Source organism: Plecotus auritus (genome assembly GCF_963455305.1).
Source record: "Plecotus auritus genome assembly, chromosome: 2".
Classification (NCBI taxonomy): Eukaryota; Metazoa; Chordata; class Mammalia; order Chiroptera; family Vespertilionidae; genus Plecotus; species Plecotus auritus.
Genome location: NC_137771.1, coordinates 55,765,800 through 55,785,284, shown reverse-complemented (window position 1 = coordinate 55,785,284; position 19,485 = coordinate 55,765,800). Strand labels below are relative to the sequence as shown.

Sequence of the window (19,485 nt, the reverse complement as noted above, 5' to 3'; positions counted from 1 at the left end):
GTCATTGGCAAATGTATGTTAAAAGCAGTACTCAACACACTTAATTTTTACGGTTTCCTGCTTGTTATTTTTCCAAGTCTGTATTGTAATGGCAAAACGATTTTGTTTGGTGGAAGCAGTTCTGTCTTCCTGGTTGAAATGAGCATGGAGGGCAGAGTTGTTATTTTCTGAAGGCAACAGGTACCTCGGATACCCTCCCCATGCACTATGTCAGACTCTGGTGTGAATGGTAGGTTTGCATTTGTGGGCCAGTTTCATAATTGTACCAATTGCATTTATGACACCTGGATCCTGAAGGCAGCATGTTGACCATGCAGAGTATAGAGAACTTGGGGAGATGTAGAAAAGAAGGCTAAATTATTAAGTGCTATATTTATGCAAGTTTCTTGATCTAAAGGTCATGGCTTTTTTTCTACCAATATGTCTAAAAGAAGGTATACTTAGTACCAGTCTTGTTGGAATGAAACACACTTCTGAATCAATTTTATATGCCACCAAAAGAATCTTTAATCACCAAGCTGGACACTAAAAGTAACATAACGAGATAAGAAAATAAACAATATTCTAAGAAATCAAACCCATGCCTCTCAAGCACAATTCTACATAATTCAATCTAGGAAAACATAATTGTGCCCACCACAGATGTAGGCCCCATCTCCAAGTAACAACATAAATTTGTTTTTTTCACTTGCAAAATTAAAACCAATTCTTCAAATACATTCCGTCTTGGTTCTTTTGCATTTCATTCCTTGGCTATGGATCCAAAGCCCAACTTGTGGTAGGGAATTAAATAGGACTGGTGTAAACAAGCAAATTTAAGGAGATTTTAAAGGGTAAAATATTCTATTTGGAAGCAAGTCTCCAATGGTTGAAACTGCTGTGTCTGTCTGGGGGGAACACTCTCCTTAGGTCTATGCAGAATGTTGTCAGCTGCTGTCCTCAAAGCTGCCACTATTCCGGCAAGAATACAAATGCATCGGGCTCATGGGATCGGACACGTAGCCTGCATGAGAAAAGAAGTTCAGCTGTTACTTGGCCTTTGAGTCCATCTCCCCATTATTCTCCACCAGCCTCACCCACCCAGTGCCATGCACAGCTGCCAGGCAGCTTCTCCTGGTTCATGGAAACGGAGTCCAGACAAGTGTTGCTGGCAAGCAGTTGTAAAACAAAAGCAAATTTTAAAATAAAAACAGAGAGCTGAGACCAGAGGAACATACATGCTAGCTGTCTGCTTTGGATCCCAGCTGGCAAGGTGGCATGTTGAGTTTGGAATACACAAGGGTACAGTTCAGCAAAATGGTATATCATGGTAGCTAAAAACATGGGCTTCCATGGCAGGCAAGTCTGGGTTTAAACAATGGCTTCCCTATTTACTGGTTCTGGGATGTTTGTCAGCTTAACCTTTCTAAGTCTCCATGTCTTTATCTATAAATGGGAGAAACAGTAGTACTTACTCAAAGGTTGGTAAGGCATATAAGTCAATCAGTACAGGGTCTGACACAGAGTGAGTACTAAAAAACTATGGCTAAAGCCCGAGCTGGTTTGGCTTAGTGGATGGAGCGTCGGCCTGAAGGGTCCGGTGTTTGATTCCAATAGAGGGCACATGCCCAGGCTGTGGGCTTGATTCCCATGGGGGGCATGCAGGAGGCAGCCGATCAATGATTCTCTCTCATCATTGATGTTTCTATCTCTCTCTCCCTCTCCCTTTCTCTCTGATATCAATAAATATATATTTAAAAAAAAAACTATGGCTAAAAAGGGAAGGTGGAGATGGCAGTAGGGATAAAGGAAAGAGCCATTCTCTGGAGTAGGTTGGCTCTGGTTTGTTTTTTCCTACCTAAGAGCCCAAAACTTTTTTCTTTTTTTCTTTTTTAAAATATATATGTTTTTTACTGATTTCCAAGAGGAAGGGAGAGAGAAAGAGAGAGAGAGATAGAAATATCAATGATGAGAGAGAATAATTGATTGGTTGCCTCCCGCATGCCCCCTACTGGGGATGGAGCCTGCAACCCAGGCATGTGCCCCGACCGGACCGGAATCAAACCGTGACCTCCTGGTTCATAGCTGATGCTCCACCACGGAGCTAAACCGGCAGGGCTAAGAGCCCAATTTTTAAGTGCATGTTAATGCTTAGGTCTAAAAACCAGTGGCATTTGATGCTCATGAAAGCAATAGAGCTGGGTGTGTCCAGAACATGAGCCAGTGACTCAGGATCTGGCCTCTATGTTAGAGAACTCAGGGCAAGGCAGGGAAGCACTTACCTTTGCATTCCTAGTGAGGAAGCTATTCATTGCTTCTGGGAAAATGGGCACATTTGTCAATACCTATTGCTGCTTTCGCTCCCCTTTGATAGCAGAGTTTTCAGGACTCAGCCATCTACATTTGCATCAAGACTTCTAGCAATATGCAGCTGGATAGGCGTATTTATTTTCATAAGGAACATCTCTGTCAGAATCTCTTAGGCAGCACATAAACTCTTCTGTGAGGAAAGCCGTAACTGCTGCTGCTGCGGACCGGCCTTCAGCAGGGCTGACCCCGGCTGAGATGAGGGGAAGCAGTACACACGTTCCTGAGTCCTAATTCTGGGTGGACTCAAACAAAATCGACACCCTAGAGCAAAAACATTCCTTTTGTCCAGCCTGAAACTGTGACTTCATTCAGGCATGCATAGATGCTTTAGTAAGGTCATAATCCTTTTATTACTGTAATCAACCTTCTGATGTACCACAAGGATTTTACTGCCTCACAATGCTCCATGCCTCTCTCCCCACATCACTCCAATGGAAATCCGATTGTGAGCGCACATCCCTCTAGTGTGGGCAGGCTCTCCTTGAGGGAGGTGTAGCGAAATCAGCAGGGCATGGATGTCGCCATTTATTACTGAAGCTGTCATTGCCAGAGTTGAAGGACAAATATATTGCTCTTGGGTAGCCACTCAGCGTAAGGGGCACCCAAGTGAAATCTGACCACTGGCTTTCGGAAAAGACTGAACCATGTCTGCACATGTTCTGTTACTTTAGGGTGAACTCTAGCCCTGCTCTTTGGGGTGTGAGGCTGGGGAGAAGAAACAGTTCATAAAGTTGCTATTAAACCACAGCGGGTTTATGAAGTGGAAATGGAGGGCAATTAAAGGGTTCTTCCTTGCACAATTTGATGGTTATAGGGGAGGGCAGTAAATATATCTTCTTTGTCTACTGGGGCTCCCACTCCATCCAAACACCCTCATGTTTTATTTTACCCTTGGTTCAGATAGGCATAGAAAAATGCAACTTTTGTATTATTGCATCCCTTTGTCTTATTTCTCCATCTTGAGGAATTCTACTCCAAGTCTTATTCCTTTAAGAAACAGATTGTTGAATCAAAGAAATGCTTCATCTTGAAACTCTATCATGAAAGGTAAGATTTCTGGTTAAAGCGCCCATTTCTAGGGGTGCCCTATATTTTGTTGCTGTGTAGTCCCATCTGTAAAGATTTGAGAAAATGATATTATATCTATCAAACATGTAACACTCAAAGAACATCTCCCATTACTGGACTGGCCAATTGTGTAATAAAATTGATGATAAAAAGCATTCAGTTGCATTCTGTGCATGTGTTGGGAACAGAAGCACAGCGTTTCCTTCCTTGAGTGTGTTCCCACGTAGTTTGTCTGCATCTACCCAGAATAATTCTCCCCTTTGTGTCTTAAAGCTTCCCAATGCCTGAGGTAGCGATACTCTGCAGATGAGGTGTGTTGGTGAGGATCCCGAAGCTGAGGGCCTCCGGGCTCGATTGCCATCTAAATCACAGCACTGGGAACACACCATCCAACTTACTCTTCCCCAAACTCGGTGCTTGGAATAAATCTAATCTCTTTAACGGACATACTTTTTTTTTTTTTTTCCCAGTCCTCCATATTGTCAGAGGAAGTTCCCATGAATAAATGAGCCCGTTGTGCTAACATTCCAAATAATGTAGAGCATCTCAGGCTTAGAGGTTGGAAAAAGGAGGTTACCGGCCCAGCACGTGCATATGGCAGTGATGATAAGGGCAATTGTCCACCTCTGGCTTCAGGGGCCTGCAAACAACTGTGTTAACGATTTCAAAGAGCTTCATTAATTCCTTTTAAAGCAGTCCTGTGCCAGATGGATTTCATCAGTGAGACCCTTATTTCCTTTCCACCTTTTTGAGGAAATGGCTGGGTGTACCTTTTACCCTTGGGTGGTTGTTAAAGGGGAAGTACTCCCCCAGCGTATGATATAAGTGTAGAAACTCATCTTCCCTCCCTACATCCCTGTGATGTGGGGCTTAGAGGCATGGGCTCGGTAAAGCAGCAATACAGTGTGTTTGAAATGTCACAGGATGCAGGAGATGATTTTCCTAAGAAGGGTTGTACATTTCCCATGTGTACACATACTCGCATATACTTGCACACACACACACACATATATGTACACACACACACTCACACATTAAACTCAAAGGTAAATGTAGAATTATACAACTTCAAGATCAAACTTTGCACTTTTGTAATATTTTAAAAGTGACCTTCACTTCTAGTTATTACAAAATAGAAATTTCCCACCTCGTTATCCAATAGATATCACCTTCCTGGGCAGTTTCCTTAATTAGTCTGAAGAATGTGTACACTTACCATATTTGTCAACTGGTGAGAACTGAAGGTTTCTCTTCATCTCCTCCAAAGACAGGCCCTGAGGGGAATGTTGTCCAGCACTGGAAAATTCAAGGAGATGCACCATTTCACACTGTGAAAACCATGGTGGTGGTTTGCTAAGAACATTTTTATAAAACAGATTTTTTTCACTCAGCATAGATCCCAGAGAACTGGCAAACTGAAACAAAATTTTTTTTAACCAATTCAGGAAAGGGTTCAGAGTTACAATGGCCCCCCATATACTGTACATGATTTTGCTTCCCATGGTTGCAGTTACTCATGGTCAAACACAGTATAAAAATATTAAATGGAAAATTCTAGAAATAAACAATCCATGAATTTTAAATTGAATCATCTATTTGTCCAGCATAACCACTTATCCAAGGAATACGACTTGGAGTAGAATTCCTCAATAATACAATGTATGCTACCCTCTCCTTATGTACTTAGTAGCCATCTTGATTATTAGATCTACTATAACAGTATCCCAGTACTTGTCTCAAGTAATCCCTGTTTTACTTAAATAGCCCCAAAGTGCAAGAGTAGTATAAACGTTATCATAAGTATGTATACATAAGAAAAACACCTAATATATGTAGGGTTTGGTACTACCTATGATTTCAGGCATCCATTGAGGATCTTGGAATGTATCTACTGTGGATAAGAGGGGAGGAGGCTACCGTATTTGGAGTAAGTCAGATCTAGTAGTAAGTCAGATCCAGGTAGGCTAGAATTCCCAGCTGTAACCTTGGGCATGTCATTCTTTCTGATCCTCAGTTTATTTAGATGAGACAAGTACCTAAATAATTTTGAGTTTGTTTTAATAATTAAATATAACAAAAAGGAGCACTGAATCTAAAATCTGGGTTAATATGCTTGCAAGCCTTACTTTAAAGGAACTAATAACCACAATATTATTATCTTACTAATAACCAATATAAGTCAAATACATCCCAGAAGGTATTGTTATTGTTATGGTAGCAATTAAAAGAGAGTGACAATAATATACGTCGCATGCTTCCTATGTATTAATCATTTACATACATAATCTCATTTAATCTTTATAATTATCAAATCATTTCTCTCCTTTTATAGGTTAGAAAACTGAGGATGGAGCAACTGAGTAACACACAGGTTTGATAAATGGCTCATATAGAATTCAAACCCAAGTTTTTTATATTCCAAAGCATGTGTGCTGATCCACTATTCAAAAGGGAATTTCTTCCAAATTCCTGGCCTTCATTAATCCTTCTTTACCCCACACTCCTCTTACTCTTTTATCATTTTGATTCATGGCATTGCCACCTTCCTACTTCTTCAGACTCAAAACCTAAAGTTATCAAAACCCTCACACTAATATTTCATCACATCGGTCAGTTACTTAGATATCTGTCTTGTATCCATCTTTCTTATCCACATTTTAGCATCCTCAAATAAGTTGCATAATTATCTCCAGGACTACGCTCACAATGTCCACAGCAGAAGTCTTAATATCCTCTCCCCAAGCCACGTCTCTCCATCTCAATTCCTGCCACTGCATCCTTCAGTTACTTAAGTCAAAATTTTTGGAATCATTCTTGGTACCTTTCTTTTTCTCACATCTCTCACCTAATTTAAAACTTTTAGCTCTGCCTACAAAATGTAATCTTAATCTATCCATCTCTCTATTCCCTAAAGGTCTCTAGGCCATATACTAGTAATCTCTTTCTTGTCTGGACCTCTGCAATCTGGCTCCTAATTGATCTTCTTGCTTTAACTCCTGTCCCCTTAAAATCCATCTCTGTGCATTATCCAGAGTGACCTTTTCAAAATATACAACAGATTAAGCTATTCACCTACTGAAAAACTTCCGTTGGCTTCCCAGTTCATTTAGAATACAATGCAAATGCTTTACCCTCATCCACAAGGCCTCTGCAGGTACGCCACTCCCCAGCTTGTGCTAAGCACTTCTTTTGGGCATCCTTTCTGTCCCATCAACTCTCCAAGCTCCTTCCCAATCCAGAGCTTTTGCATTGACTCTGCTTGGAATCCTAGATGAACCCAATCCTGTTTGGCTGGACCCTTGTCCTGCCTTCACCCATGCCTGGCTCCTCTGCCATTCAGGCCTCAGTTGGAATGTCACCTCCTCAGAGAGGTCTTCCCTGACCACCATTCCAAAGTGGCCATCCTCTGCCTATGGTCACTTTCCATCACATCACATCAATTTATTTCTTTCTTTCAGAATTCCATAAAATTATCTTGCTTATTTATCCATTTATTTACATTCTGTCCATATTCTTTTACAAAATAAGGTTGGAAGCCTTGTCTATCTTGTCTCCCTATTTCCTGCTACATACTCAATACTCTGAACAGTGACTGGAACATAGATGACACTAAAAAAAATTAGTTTTTGAATGTTTCATTAACTAATAGATCCCTAAGTGATGTCCTTCTCTCCAGTCACTCGATCCTCCCCTTCACAAGGTCTTCCTGTGACAAAAATCTTACCATGCACACACCTTCCCCCACTGTAGTTCCTCAGGCTGATGTTCAAATTCCTCTGAAATTGAATCTTCCTTGTATTTTGTGTGTATCTTGCATTATACAACACCCCTCGCCCCCCGCTTTTCCCAAGTTCAAGCCACACTAATGGACTTTGCAAAGATTCCTAAATTTTCCCTACTCCATGGAGGTAGCTGAGCTGCTCCCATACTTGAATCTACCTGGTGATGTCTTTTTTACCCCTGACAGGGAGCAGCGTGGTGTTGTGGTGAAGAATGAGCATTCTTGTGCCAGACTCCTTGAATTTGAATTTTGACTCCATCACTTACTAGCTCTACTACCTTTGACAAATTCATTTAACTACTCTATACCTCTGTGTAAGCAACTATAAGATGGGAATATAAGACTTACAAAGTTAATCATGAGAATGAAAAGAGTTAATAAGATTGAAGTCCTTTGAACAGTGCTGGCATTTAGTAAGCACTCAATTAATGTTACCTACTTTGATTATTCATCAAGGTCCAACTCAAAGACAGCATGTCCTCAAAGTCCTCTTGGAAACCCCCAGTCTGAACCCCATACCCTCTAGCACTTCGCATTCTTTTCACAGTGCTTATCAGAGCCTGCTGTGGTGAAGAATGATCTGCATGGGTGTGCTAATGAATTCCACTAAACAGATACTCTTGAGGGGCAGAGGTCCTATCTAAGACCTTTGGATCTCCCACAGGGCTTTGTAAATAGTTAAAATAATACAAGTATGTTAAATAATGTTATTGTTCACTCGGAGAACATTTTCTAAATTTCCACAATTAATTCACTTACTACCATACAAATAACTCCATGTTTGGCCACTCTTTTTTTTTTTTTTTAAGATTTTTTAAATTAATTTTTAGAGAGAGAGGAAGGGAGGGGGGAGAGAGAAATATTGATGTAAGAGTAGAACATCGAAACATCCATCGTCTACTTCCTCATGCCTCCTATCTCCTGCACACCCCTTACTGGGGATTGAGCCTGAAACCTGGGCAAGTGCACTGACTGGGAATTGAACCAGCAACCTTTCAGTGCATGGGACAACTGAGCCACACCAGCCAGGGTTGGCCTAACTTTCTTTTATTTTTTTAAATATGTTTTTATTGATCTTTAGAGACAGAGGAAGGGAGAGGGTTAGAGAGATAGAAACATCAATGAGAGAGGAACATCATAAATCGGCTGCCTCTTTCATACACCCCTACTGGGGATTGAGCCGATAATCCAAGCATGTGCCCTGACTGGTGACCTCTTGGTTCCTAGGTTGACACTCAACTGCTGAGCCACACTGGCTGGGCTGGCCTCACTTTCTTAAGCTATAAAGGAAAGATGCTGTTTCTTAGAGGAAAGCAATGATTAAAAGGAAGAAGAAAAAGTATTGACTTAAAGTGGGATATGTTGTGATCTCAATCCACATTAAATGGCAAACCACACTCAGTTCTGGGCGATAGAATGTCATTCAGGATATTTTTCAAAATAAAATATATTCTACTAATACCCATAACCTCTTGAGCACCCTAGCTCCTTTTAAGAAATGTGCTATGCGCAGTAGTCTTAGCAACAACAAGATAATAGAGAATAAATATTTTATCATCAAAAAGGCTATCTGGTTTCCTATGAATAAAAGCCCATCTTCAAGCTGCCTTATTTATTCAGTTGCTGAATGCAATTTGTGCCAGGGGACTTAACCTTCCTGCCCAACAGATACCACATACTCTGGCTCTGGATGCTGTTACAGGATGACAGACAGATGGAAGCTAAGCATGCCCAAGTCAAACAAAGCAGAAGAAACCAGACTCCTATCAATGAAACTAGTTGTCCTCAACACATGTGCATCCTGACATCAGCAGAAGTTTCACAGAAGCCCAGAGTTTAAACAGAAACAGCGGGCCCTCTCTTTGCTGAAGTTGTGGTCAGTGAAAATAAGCATTTCCAGGGATGCAGCTGTACCATGAATTCAATGAAAGTAAATGTGAACTAATGACAGGTAAGAAAGGCACTCAATTTTGCAGTGTTTCGATATTACTATTCAACTAGATAGGCTTCTTTATGCTAAAAGGATACTGTATATCATATAGAGGCATATATGTGAATAATATATAATATTATACGGGTTATTTCATGTATACTTTTTGTGAGAATAAAATGAAATTTTCTCTCTCAAAGAGAATAATATGATCTTTAGGTTACCTTTTGCATACTTTCACATCATATTGATATATCTTATTTTAGTGCTAAAAGTGTTTCAGTCATTTTAGGCTAAACAGTTCATATAAGCTCTGTGATGTATTTGTAAAGATCAGCATAATCATCAGCCATTGTCTCCTACAAAGTTGCACTAGGAAATGAATAATTTATCTAGAATGAAGAACAGAACCAAAATTGAAAACATATTTCTTGCTTCTCAATCCTTGCTTCTTTATAGGTGTAGACTACCCAGCAGGCTGTCTGTTACTTAGGATAGTTCTCACCCAAGTCCCCATATGTGATTTGTACATTTGTGTGTGCATGTTATTTAGGCCATGGCTTGTCAGCACAAACTAGCATGTTTGCTAAGAGTCACATGGTCTGTGAATAAACTATGCACCCTGACCAAAGACAAGGAGGGTGTTCAAAATGAAATCGTGAGGCTATTTTGGCTGAAATGAATGCAGAGAAAATTATGCTCATGGCAAGCACATTAGGCAAAAAATATGCAATGAGAAGTAAATGTAAATTACAGAAGAGCTATGAAGTATGGAAAAAATGCTAGAAAATGGAATATACCCCAAAGCTAGCCTAAATTCTTCAAAGCAGGAGTAAGGCAGAGTCTATAATCTAAATTAGTGGGTTAATATACATTGCAGACAAAACTCCAGAAAAAAATAAATATTAAAACAGAGTTTTTCTGTACACTTAAACAAATTACTGATTATTAGACGCCATCATGGGTTTAGTAAGAATAAAGATGTCATGTTAGATTTGCTTTATTTCTTTTGGGTGGGGATACATTTAAAGGGGGAAATCCATAGAACATACATCTGGATTTCACAGACCCTGGACAGAGTTTCCACTGATTATTTTGTAACTAAGAAGGAGAGAGTTGTGCCAGGCCAACAAATGGTTAGATTGGACTGTCACTGGCTGACATGCAGGACTGGTACACACTCCAGGTAGGTGACATTACCCACAGGGTTAAACTGAGCCTTAGACATTGGGTATAGTTAAAACAAAATAGCCCATTTCCTAAAAATAGAATTGTCTAGGCATAGATTGAGTTGTTCTAGAAGGGAGTACTTCCAATCCCTGAAAGTGTTCAAACCGTGTTTGGAGCATCTGATGGCCCTGGGTGCTGTAAGAAGGATGTAAGTGGTCACCTGGATGACCTGACATCCCAGGTCCCTCTATCTCTTACATTCCGTGGTTCTTTAAAGGTTTTCATGAACCCTGTACTCTTGTGAAACGGGCTTTGATGTTTTGGAAAGGCAGAGTGAGATTTCATAGTTCCATCTTAGGCAGAAGATTTTTATCTTCCTTATCTGAAGTGTCTGACATTTGGCCAGGTCTGAATGCCTGATTCCCACTCACATGCCACAGCACACCTGGCCACACATTACCACTACAACTCACGTGGTGTTTGTAGCTTTTTGTGTATATGTATTCCATTTGACTTACAGGAAATGTAGGGTGGTCATAGATGATCATTCTGTCCTTAACTTCCTCCTGCAAATCAGACTGAAATGACAAAAACTAAAACAAAACAAAACAAAAAAAAAACAAAACAAAAAAACAAAACCAGAAAAAAAAACAACTGTAACTGAACTGTGCCATTTGCTTGAAAGAACGATCTCCTTTAATGCTCAGTTTCAAAGGAAGAACCACACCACCGTCAAAGATGAAGCAAAAGAAAAGTGTGAAGAACTCACTTTTACTTAAATCCATCATTAGAGGTTTAAATGGCATGCTAGGTACTGGAAAATCCGGACTGCTTCACAAAGTGTTTTATATAAGATACATGTAGAATATTTATGTTGCAATGGCCAAGGGGTGGGAAAAAACAACAACCCTAAAACACGATGTTATCTATTAATCCAGAAAGGTATATTGTTAACCAAGGCCCAAGAGGAAGAAGGAAAATTCTGTCGGAAGAGACTTGGAGGACTTCTGGTGCCATCTTTCCAGAGGGTGGTAGCAGGCAGTACCACAGTGAGTCCACATGGACCCATTTCAAACCTCAAAAGTGGCCAGTATTGTGTCTTCCAAATACAGCCTGCCAAATGCTTTTGGCATTGGAGCAATGAATCATGGTTTTGGCTGTGGGATTTTTCATGAAATCTCAGAATATTTGCTAGTGCCATAATGGCTTCTGACTGAATTGCATTCCAGGGAAGACTTCAGATGGGCATACAGTCCATTTTTATCACATTTGTCCAAGTGTAGTTTTTGCAGAGCTGGGGACTTAGATTTGGTGAATTGCAGTGAATATATAAGTACAGTCCACATGACTTGAAAGCAAGAGGGAAATTACAGCAACCACATAAAAAGTTAAAGACCTGGAGCATTAACTTCTATCATAATGATATAATAATAATAATTTCTTAGATTTGCAAAGGGCTTTATAGCTTGCACATACTTTTCTATTGATTAGCTTAAAACATTTTCACTTTATGAGGTAAAAAGGAGGTGTCTGGGAAGGCATTAATTTTACCTCCATTCTATGCAGGTGGAAAGTTAGGCTCAGAAAGTTTGAATAATATGCATAACAGAGGCAGAACAAGAATGTGAACAAAAGATCTTCAAATTTCTAGTCCATGCTCTTTCTTCTAAAACACACTACATTTAAAAAAGAAATCTTTATCTTTAAGTGTTACACATGTCCCCTTTTCCCCCCAATTAACCCTTTCTAGCCTGCCCTCACCTCCCGCCCCAGGCCTTCGCCACACTGTCTGTGTCCATGGGTTAAGCATATATGGGTACAAGTTCTTTGGTTAATCTCTTCCCACTCACCCTCCCACCCCTGCCTTCCCTTGCGATTGGACAGTCTGTTCCATGCTTTTATGTCTCTGGATCTTTTTTGTTCATCAGTTTATTTTGTTGAAACACACTACATTTAATCATAGCATATGTCAAACTACTGGTCTGTTACCATAAGGGGAGCTCACTGACTTAGTGACAAGTTAGAGTTTTGGGCCTTTTGCATATAAAGATGAACATTCAATTTCTCATAGAGAAATAGTCATCATCATATCAGAAAGCAGATTAGCTTTTTTGTGTTTTGCTAGATCTTATAAAACACTAGAGGCCCAGCGCATGATTAAATCATGCACGGTTAGGGTCCCTAGGCCTAGCTGCAATCAGGGCCATGTCTGCCACCCAGTGTTGCTCTTCCACCTCCATGGCCCCTGCCCCACGAAGTTCCACGCTCACAGCCCCCAGCTCTGTGAGGCTCCTCGGCCTCAGCCACCCCCACACTGCGATGCTCCTCCACCTCAGCCACCCTGCGAAGCCCCATGCTAACAGCCCCCACCATGCGAGGCTCCTCAGCCTCAGCTGCCCACACCCCACAATGCTCTTCCACCTCAGCCGCCCCGCAAGGTTCCATGCTCACAGCCCCCACCCTGCGATGCTCCTCTGCCTCAGCCACCCTGCGAAGCTCCACACTAACAGCCCCCGCCCCGTGAGGCTCCTTGGCCTCAGCCACTGCCCCGATGCTCCACCACCTCAGCCATCCCACAAAGCTCCACACTCACAGCCTCTGCCCTGTGATGCTCCATGATCACTGCCCCCACCCCACAACGCTCTTCTGCTCAGGCACCCCGGGAAGCTCCATGCTCACAGCCCCTGCCCCGCGAGGCTCCTCAGCCTCCACAGCCCCACCCCACCATGCTGTGAGAGCCGGACCAGTCCTTTGGTCATTTGGGCCCATAGCTCCCTCCTCCTGCCACCATGCCTTGGGTGGCTGGGGGCCCACAGCTTCCGCTCCCTCAGCTCCCTAGCCTGCTGTTTGCTTATCTGTCTGTTTTGATCATGATGGCACCTGGCTTTTTATATATTAGGATGTTACTTTCCCCCTGACCAACATTGGCTTGCCTGTCCCCATGCAGTGATGCCAAAACACGAGATACTTTCTTTTAGAAAGTTCAGTGTGTGTGTTTTTGATCTTGTGTAAGCTTTCCTAAGCTGATCTTGCATGGATCCCTCCTCCTAAACACTGCCCTGGGCTATGTTGAACAGAAAACCGTTAGGTTACCAGTATGATTAAAGACTTCAGGCAAATTCTTCTTTCACTCAAGTTGGTCCAATTAGCTTGTATGCAGCTGAAAATACCCTCAGGCTACCTGTAACCTGGAAGAGTTAGCCATTTGGACTTTGCATAAGGCAACATATCCAAGGCTTCACAGCCTTGTAAATATGCTGGGTGGTTTGTTGTTTCTTTTGGCCATCTGTCATAATGATGTTACCTACATGAGAATATTAACACGAGGATCAATGCACCCTATCCCCTTTCTTCCCCTTCCTCACAAGGAATATATCCAAGTTAGGAGTCATTTTTCTCACTCAAAAGGAAACATATACAAGTAACATCTAACCAGAATTTCAGTTCTTTTGACACTAATATCTACACGACTAATACAAAGAAAGGTGGAGGAAACAGCCCTCTGAGATCCCTAATAAAGGTGTTTACACAAGGAAAATAAATGCCTTGTCATAGAAAAGGCTACTAGAGTCATCTGACTGTTCCCTTTGGCATTCAGCTGAAAATAAATAGATCTATTTAAAACAGATCTGTCAGAGGGATAAATGCCTTCTGAGACTTTGCAATGTTTTTCTGTGCAGCACACCTTTTCTCTGGCCTAAAGAGACTCCATTAGAAGTGGGATCACCTTTGGCCTAACTTTGAAATAGCCCAGTCAGACTCTTAAGAATAAGCATTTGTTAATTTATCAGCTAAGCTCAATATGTTTATTTATTCATGATTTCATTCTGGCTGTTTTCAAAACATTATTTTGTTTTTGTCAATATTCCCTACTTGATAATGTCCTAAATTAAAACAAATTTATTGCTCTCATTACATTGAATGGGCAATGGCCAAAGTATTTAATGGGGTCAGAGTTCAGTACAAAATATCTCTTTCAGGAAAATCAAACCCATCAGCTTTCTTTCAATGGCAAATGTCCCCAGGCTATAAAAGGACTAAAAGACTTGGCAATGGGTCATGGCTGTGTTTGAGCCATTAGGCAAACATCCAAGGTCTCAGCTCCCCCATTTTTTAAGGAAAAAGCAATTAGGCAAAGAATTATGAATAAGAAAATTGCAGTGAGAATTGAAAATGTGTGTTAATTCCTTGATGGCTCATAAATTATTAATACGCTCAACAGTAGTGTAACACCACCACCACTTCTCAAGTTACCTATACTTTAAGCAGGTATAAATGAGTCAATTTTACGATTCAGCATAAGATGGACTTCGCATGCCTTGACTGCTAAAACTGAGGAACATGCTTTAAATATAGCAAAATCTTTCTTAACCTTTTGTACTCATCATCCAAAAAAAGGAAAGCATTTACAATTTTAGAGCTCTGAATTTTAGAGACCGTCCTTGGTAGCAGGACGGTCATAAAGCCCACTCCTCACTCCTTCATTTTTCCACATCTAACTTTACCAAGAAGCCTTGTGAAATGAAATAACTTAGCCGGGTTCATATATCAAGGTTACAGTGAAGTCAGGACTATAACCTGGAATCCTGAACTTCTAGTCTTCTTTGATGGCTTTTATTTTTATTTTTGAGGGGGAAAAAGAAACTAGAATCTGCGGTGTATCTGCTAAGTGCCTTACAAACTTTATTACATTGGCTCCACCTGACAACCCATTTTACATGTGAAGGAAACCAGGCTCAGAGAGTTTATGCCTTGTCCAGGGTCACACACTGTAATTCAAACGTAGGCCAAGCAGCGTCCAAATCTCCTGCTTTCCCCACTTACCTCTGTTGGCTCTATAAATGATTTCTAAATTTACATTTATAACCTCATCTGTCTTTCTTTCTCCAATGTTGTTTATCAAGCACAATGCCAGGTGCTATGCTAAGTGCTAAGGGTACAGATATGAGCATGATGGGCATGGATTCTACTCTCTGGGGTAGATAGTGATGTAAGCATGTATAGATTGATTTCAGTGCCTGGGAACATGATACCTGCTCTAAAAGGTACCTTCCTAGACATAGGAAAAGGACAAGCAAGAGTCCCCAGGGAAGGGGGTTCCCGGGGACAGGGGTAGACATAGAGGTATGTGTAAAGACCTAGGAAATGGAGTAGCTCTCCCTTTGAGATACACACATCTTTCTCTGAGTACCTCTTTACTTTCCCACATAAGATGTTCCTGGCTTATTTAGTACATTCCTTATCCCAACCTTGGAATCTGCCATTTCTTCAAATCACTGTTTCATTTGAGTGGAGAATTTAGAAGTTACAATCTAGGTGCTTGGCGTGCTCTTTGCCATTTGAAGTGTTGCTGTTCCCAGGCCTTCTCATCAAGTAGGCAAAGCTAGACAACATGCATGGATATACATGCATGTGTAAACATTTTTAGATCTCTGCCTGCTCTCAAATTATAAATTCATACCCATATCTCCAATTCCAATCAACATCACAGGGTCCATTCCAGTTTTCTCCCTTTCCCTATCTATGCTGCTCTTCTCTGATGGTGAGAAACCTGGTTCCACACTCCTTAATATATTTACTTATTTAATCAATGCCCCTGAATGTACAAATCTTCCATTGCTGTCACAACCCCATCCCTCAACACACACACACGGATACCTCCGTTATCCCACTTGGGCTCCAACATCCTATACCCATTGTTTCAAATATGTGGATGCCCTTCTTGCCCCCTTGTGTTCTAACACCCTTCTTTGGTCTATTCCCCACTTGCCCACCCTCCTCATCTCTCTTGGGCTCCAGAACTCAGCACTGAGTGATGTTCCTCATTCTACTCAGGTTCTGTGCTGTACCTGGATTCTAAAACCTTGGCTGGGCGGCCCCAAGCCCATGTGGAGACCCTTTCCTCCTCCAGCTCTGGCTCCAACATGTCATGCCATGTAGCTGCCACCCACCATCCTCACCATCCTCCTGGATATTCTCTGCACCTGCCTTAGAGTCAGATATCCTGCTCTGTCCCCGTGGGGAAGCTGACCTTGCCCAGTCCTGTCTAATGGCTTGTGAACTAAACTGTTTAGGAACGGAAGAGAAGGAAAGAGAGAAGAGCAACAAGGATGAACTTTTAAAAATGTTAATCAGCCCTAGCCAGTTTGGCTCAGTGGATAGAATGTCTGCCTGTGGACCAAAGGGTCCTGGGTTCGATTCAGGACAAGGCATGTACCTTGGTTGCAGGTTCCTCCCCGGTCTGGGCCCTGGTCAGGGCTTCTGCAGGAGGCAACCAATTGTGATTGTCTCACATGGATGTTTCTCTCTGTCTCTCCCTCTCTCTTCCACTCTCTCTAAGAATCAATGGAAAAAATATCCTCAGATACGTATTAACAACAACAACAACAAAAAATGTTAATCACAACATGTTATGTCCCTGCTCACAATCCCTGTGGCCAGTCAACACGTATAGAACAACATCCTAATGCTTTGTCTGGATTGGTAAAGTCGTTGTGGTCTGGCTTCTTACTTGTCTACCTGGGACTTTATTCTGTACCACTCTGCCCCTGCCTCCTACCCTCTGTTCACCTTCTATTTCTTCTCCTCTATTTCTTCTCTTTGTTCCTGCCATATGAACTCTACACTTTATTTTTAGTTCTCCTGAATGCTTTTTCCCCTGATCTTCTTTTTGCTATTCTACCCACCTCATCTAAGCTTGCCTTTCAGTCACTGTTTATCCCACCAAGCTGTTTGCCTTGTCTGATAGCATTTATCACCATCTCAGTTTTCTTATATATTTATTCATCATTTGTCACCTGTGTAGGCAGATACAGTACTGTTTATAGACCTGAACTACTTCGAAAGTCACCTTCAGAGGTTTCTATACACCCTCATTGTTTCCTGTGTTTCTATTCTTAAAGGAGGGCAGAGGGAGTTAGTCTTCCTTTGACAATTCTAAAGCATGTTCTTTTAAGTGTGCAAAATGAGATTAAGCCTGGGTTACTCATAGCAGTGGCTTATTTATTAACACACCCCTTATTTACTTTTCTTCCTTCTTTTTCCTTCCCTATGCTCCTTGAAATCATGTCCCAAAAAAGCAATTTACGCTCAAATCCTTGTGTCATGGTCTGTTTTTGGAGGAACTCAAATTAAGATGGCCTGCCTCTTCTGACTAGAATGTCAGTTGCATAACAGCAGGAACTTGTCTGTCTTGCTTATTAATGTGCCTTGATCCCTAGTGCCTTAAATAAATGATTGTATTAAATAAATTATTGAATAAATGAATGATGAAACTTTCTTCATGTTTATCTTTGTTTATTTACATATAATTCATTGGTCAACCTCCTTCCATTTCTTTTGTTTTGTTTGTTTTTTTAATCCTCACACAAGGACATTTTTTTTCCATTGATTTTTTTAGAGAGAATGGAAGGGAGAAAAGAGGGAGGGGGGAGAGAGAGAAACATCAATGTGATAGAGACACATTGATTGGTTGCCTCCTGCATGCACCCCAACCAGGGCCAGGGATAGAGCCTGCAACCAGGTACATGTGCTTGACCAAGAATCAAACCTGAGACCCTTTGGTGTGTGGACCGATGCCCTAACCACTGAATGAGGAACTGGTCTAGAGCAACTCCTTCAATTTTTTTAGCCACTCTCAGGGACAAGCTGTAGTCCCCTGACTGTTGCATGCATTAGAGCAGTGATCTCTGCAGAAGTCTCCCTGTTCCTATTCCCTGTCCAGCCCATATCACCTTCCACATCATTGCCAGGGAAATCTGAGAACGATTCTCTGTCATAGCCTTCATCATCCATCCAGTGGTTCTCCCTGCAGTCTTACAGATATGAAAGTGAAACCCAGCACAGTGGAGAGAGTCTCTATTCAAACTTCACCTCTTCTGTGACAGAGTGATGGCCCTATAGAAAAGGAGAAGCAACTATAGTGCCCTCAGTGCTGACCCAACGACTGCTCTCATCATTGGCACAGAACTTGTCTCATGATGCATATTCATCTGATCCACAACTGGACTCTGGATTGTTCATGGGGAGGGACCCTTATTAGTCCTTGTATTCTCTGAGACCTCACATAGCCCCTGGCATTGACTAGTCAGAATAAATGTGTTGACTCCTGGAAGGTAGCCTTTATATTTTTCCATGGGGAGATGAGTTTCCAATGTGTAGTTTTAGAGCTATGTGATTTGGAAAGAATGGATGTTTTATGTTTCTAGAGCAGGGGTCAGAACAATTTTCCAGTAAAGGGTCAGATAATGAATATTTTAGGCTTTGCAGATCATATGGTCTCTGTTGTAAGTATTCAACTCCGCTGTTGTAGCACAAAAGCAGATATAGACACTGTGCAAACAAATGAGTGAGGCTGTATTCCACTAAAATAAAATAAAAAATAAAAAGCAGGCTGGGAGTTGGATTTGGCCCATGAGCCATAGTTTATCAACCTTTCCTTTAGAGCAGTGGTTCTCAACCTTTCTAATGCCGCGACCTTCTAATACAGTTCCTCATGTTGTGGTGACCCCCAACCATAAAATTATTTTTGTTGCTACTTCATAACTGTAATTTTGCTACTGTTATGAATCGTAATTTAAATATCTGTGTTTTCCGATGGTCTTAGGCTCTACAGTAGCAGTCGGGACCCACAGGTTGAGAACTGCTTGCAGGGTCACCTAAGACCATCAGAAAACACAGATATTTACATTATGATTCATAACAGTAGAAAAATTACAGTTATGAAGTAGCAACAAAAATAATTTTATGGTTGGGGGTCACCACAACATGAGGAACTGTATTAGAGGGTCGCGGCATTAGAAAGGTTGAGAACCACTGCTTTAAAGCAACAGGTAAACCTAATATGGGTTCTCCCCTAAGGGGCCTTCTACTTTGGGGCCAAACAATTCTAGCTTAATGGAAGTAGAGTCTCCACTCACCTTTCAATTAGTTTTTTCTAGAAGTTGAATAATAAAGACTAAAATGAATGTGCTAATGGCAAAAGAAAAAAATACATAGTTTACATTTATTTAATGTTTACTGTATATCAGACATGCAAATTGTTCTCTCACTTAATCCTCACTGCAACACTATATATGCTCATTTTCATCCTATAGATGAGATATTTGAAGCTTGGAGAGCCCAACTAACTTGCCCAAGGTCACATGGTTTATACATGGTAGAACTTGAATTTGAACTCAGATCTATC

The 19,485-nt window shown here is 41.2% G+C and overlaps 1 protein-coding gene across 3 annotated transcripts in view; it reads right to left on the bottom strand.

The window, feature by feature from the left end:
- Window positions 1-485: 485 nt before the first annotated feature.
- TNNI3K (TNNI3 interacting kinase) overlaps window positions 486-19,485 on the bottom strand; it is a 314,607-nt gene continuing 295,607 nt past the window's right edge. For 2 of the 3 annotated variants that reach the window (XM_080652368.1, XM_080652369.1), the window contains 2 exons: window positions 4,634-4,713; window positions 486-1,003 (listed from right to left, as the gene is read on the bottom strand). In XM_080652368.1, coding sequence (XP_080508494.1) covers window positions 927-1,003; window positions 4,634-4,713 — 157 coding nt within the window. In that variant the 3' untranslated portion in view covers window positions 486-926. The remainder of the gene's footprint in view (window positions 1,004-4,633; window positions 4,714-19,485) is intronic. The other variant, XR_013959750.1, reaches the window with a different exon arrangement.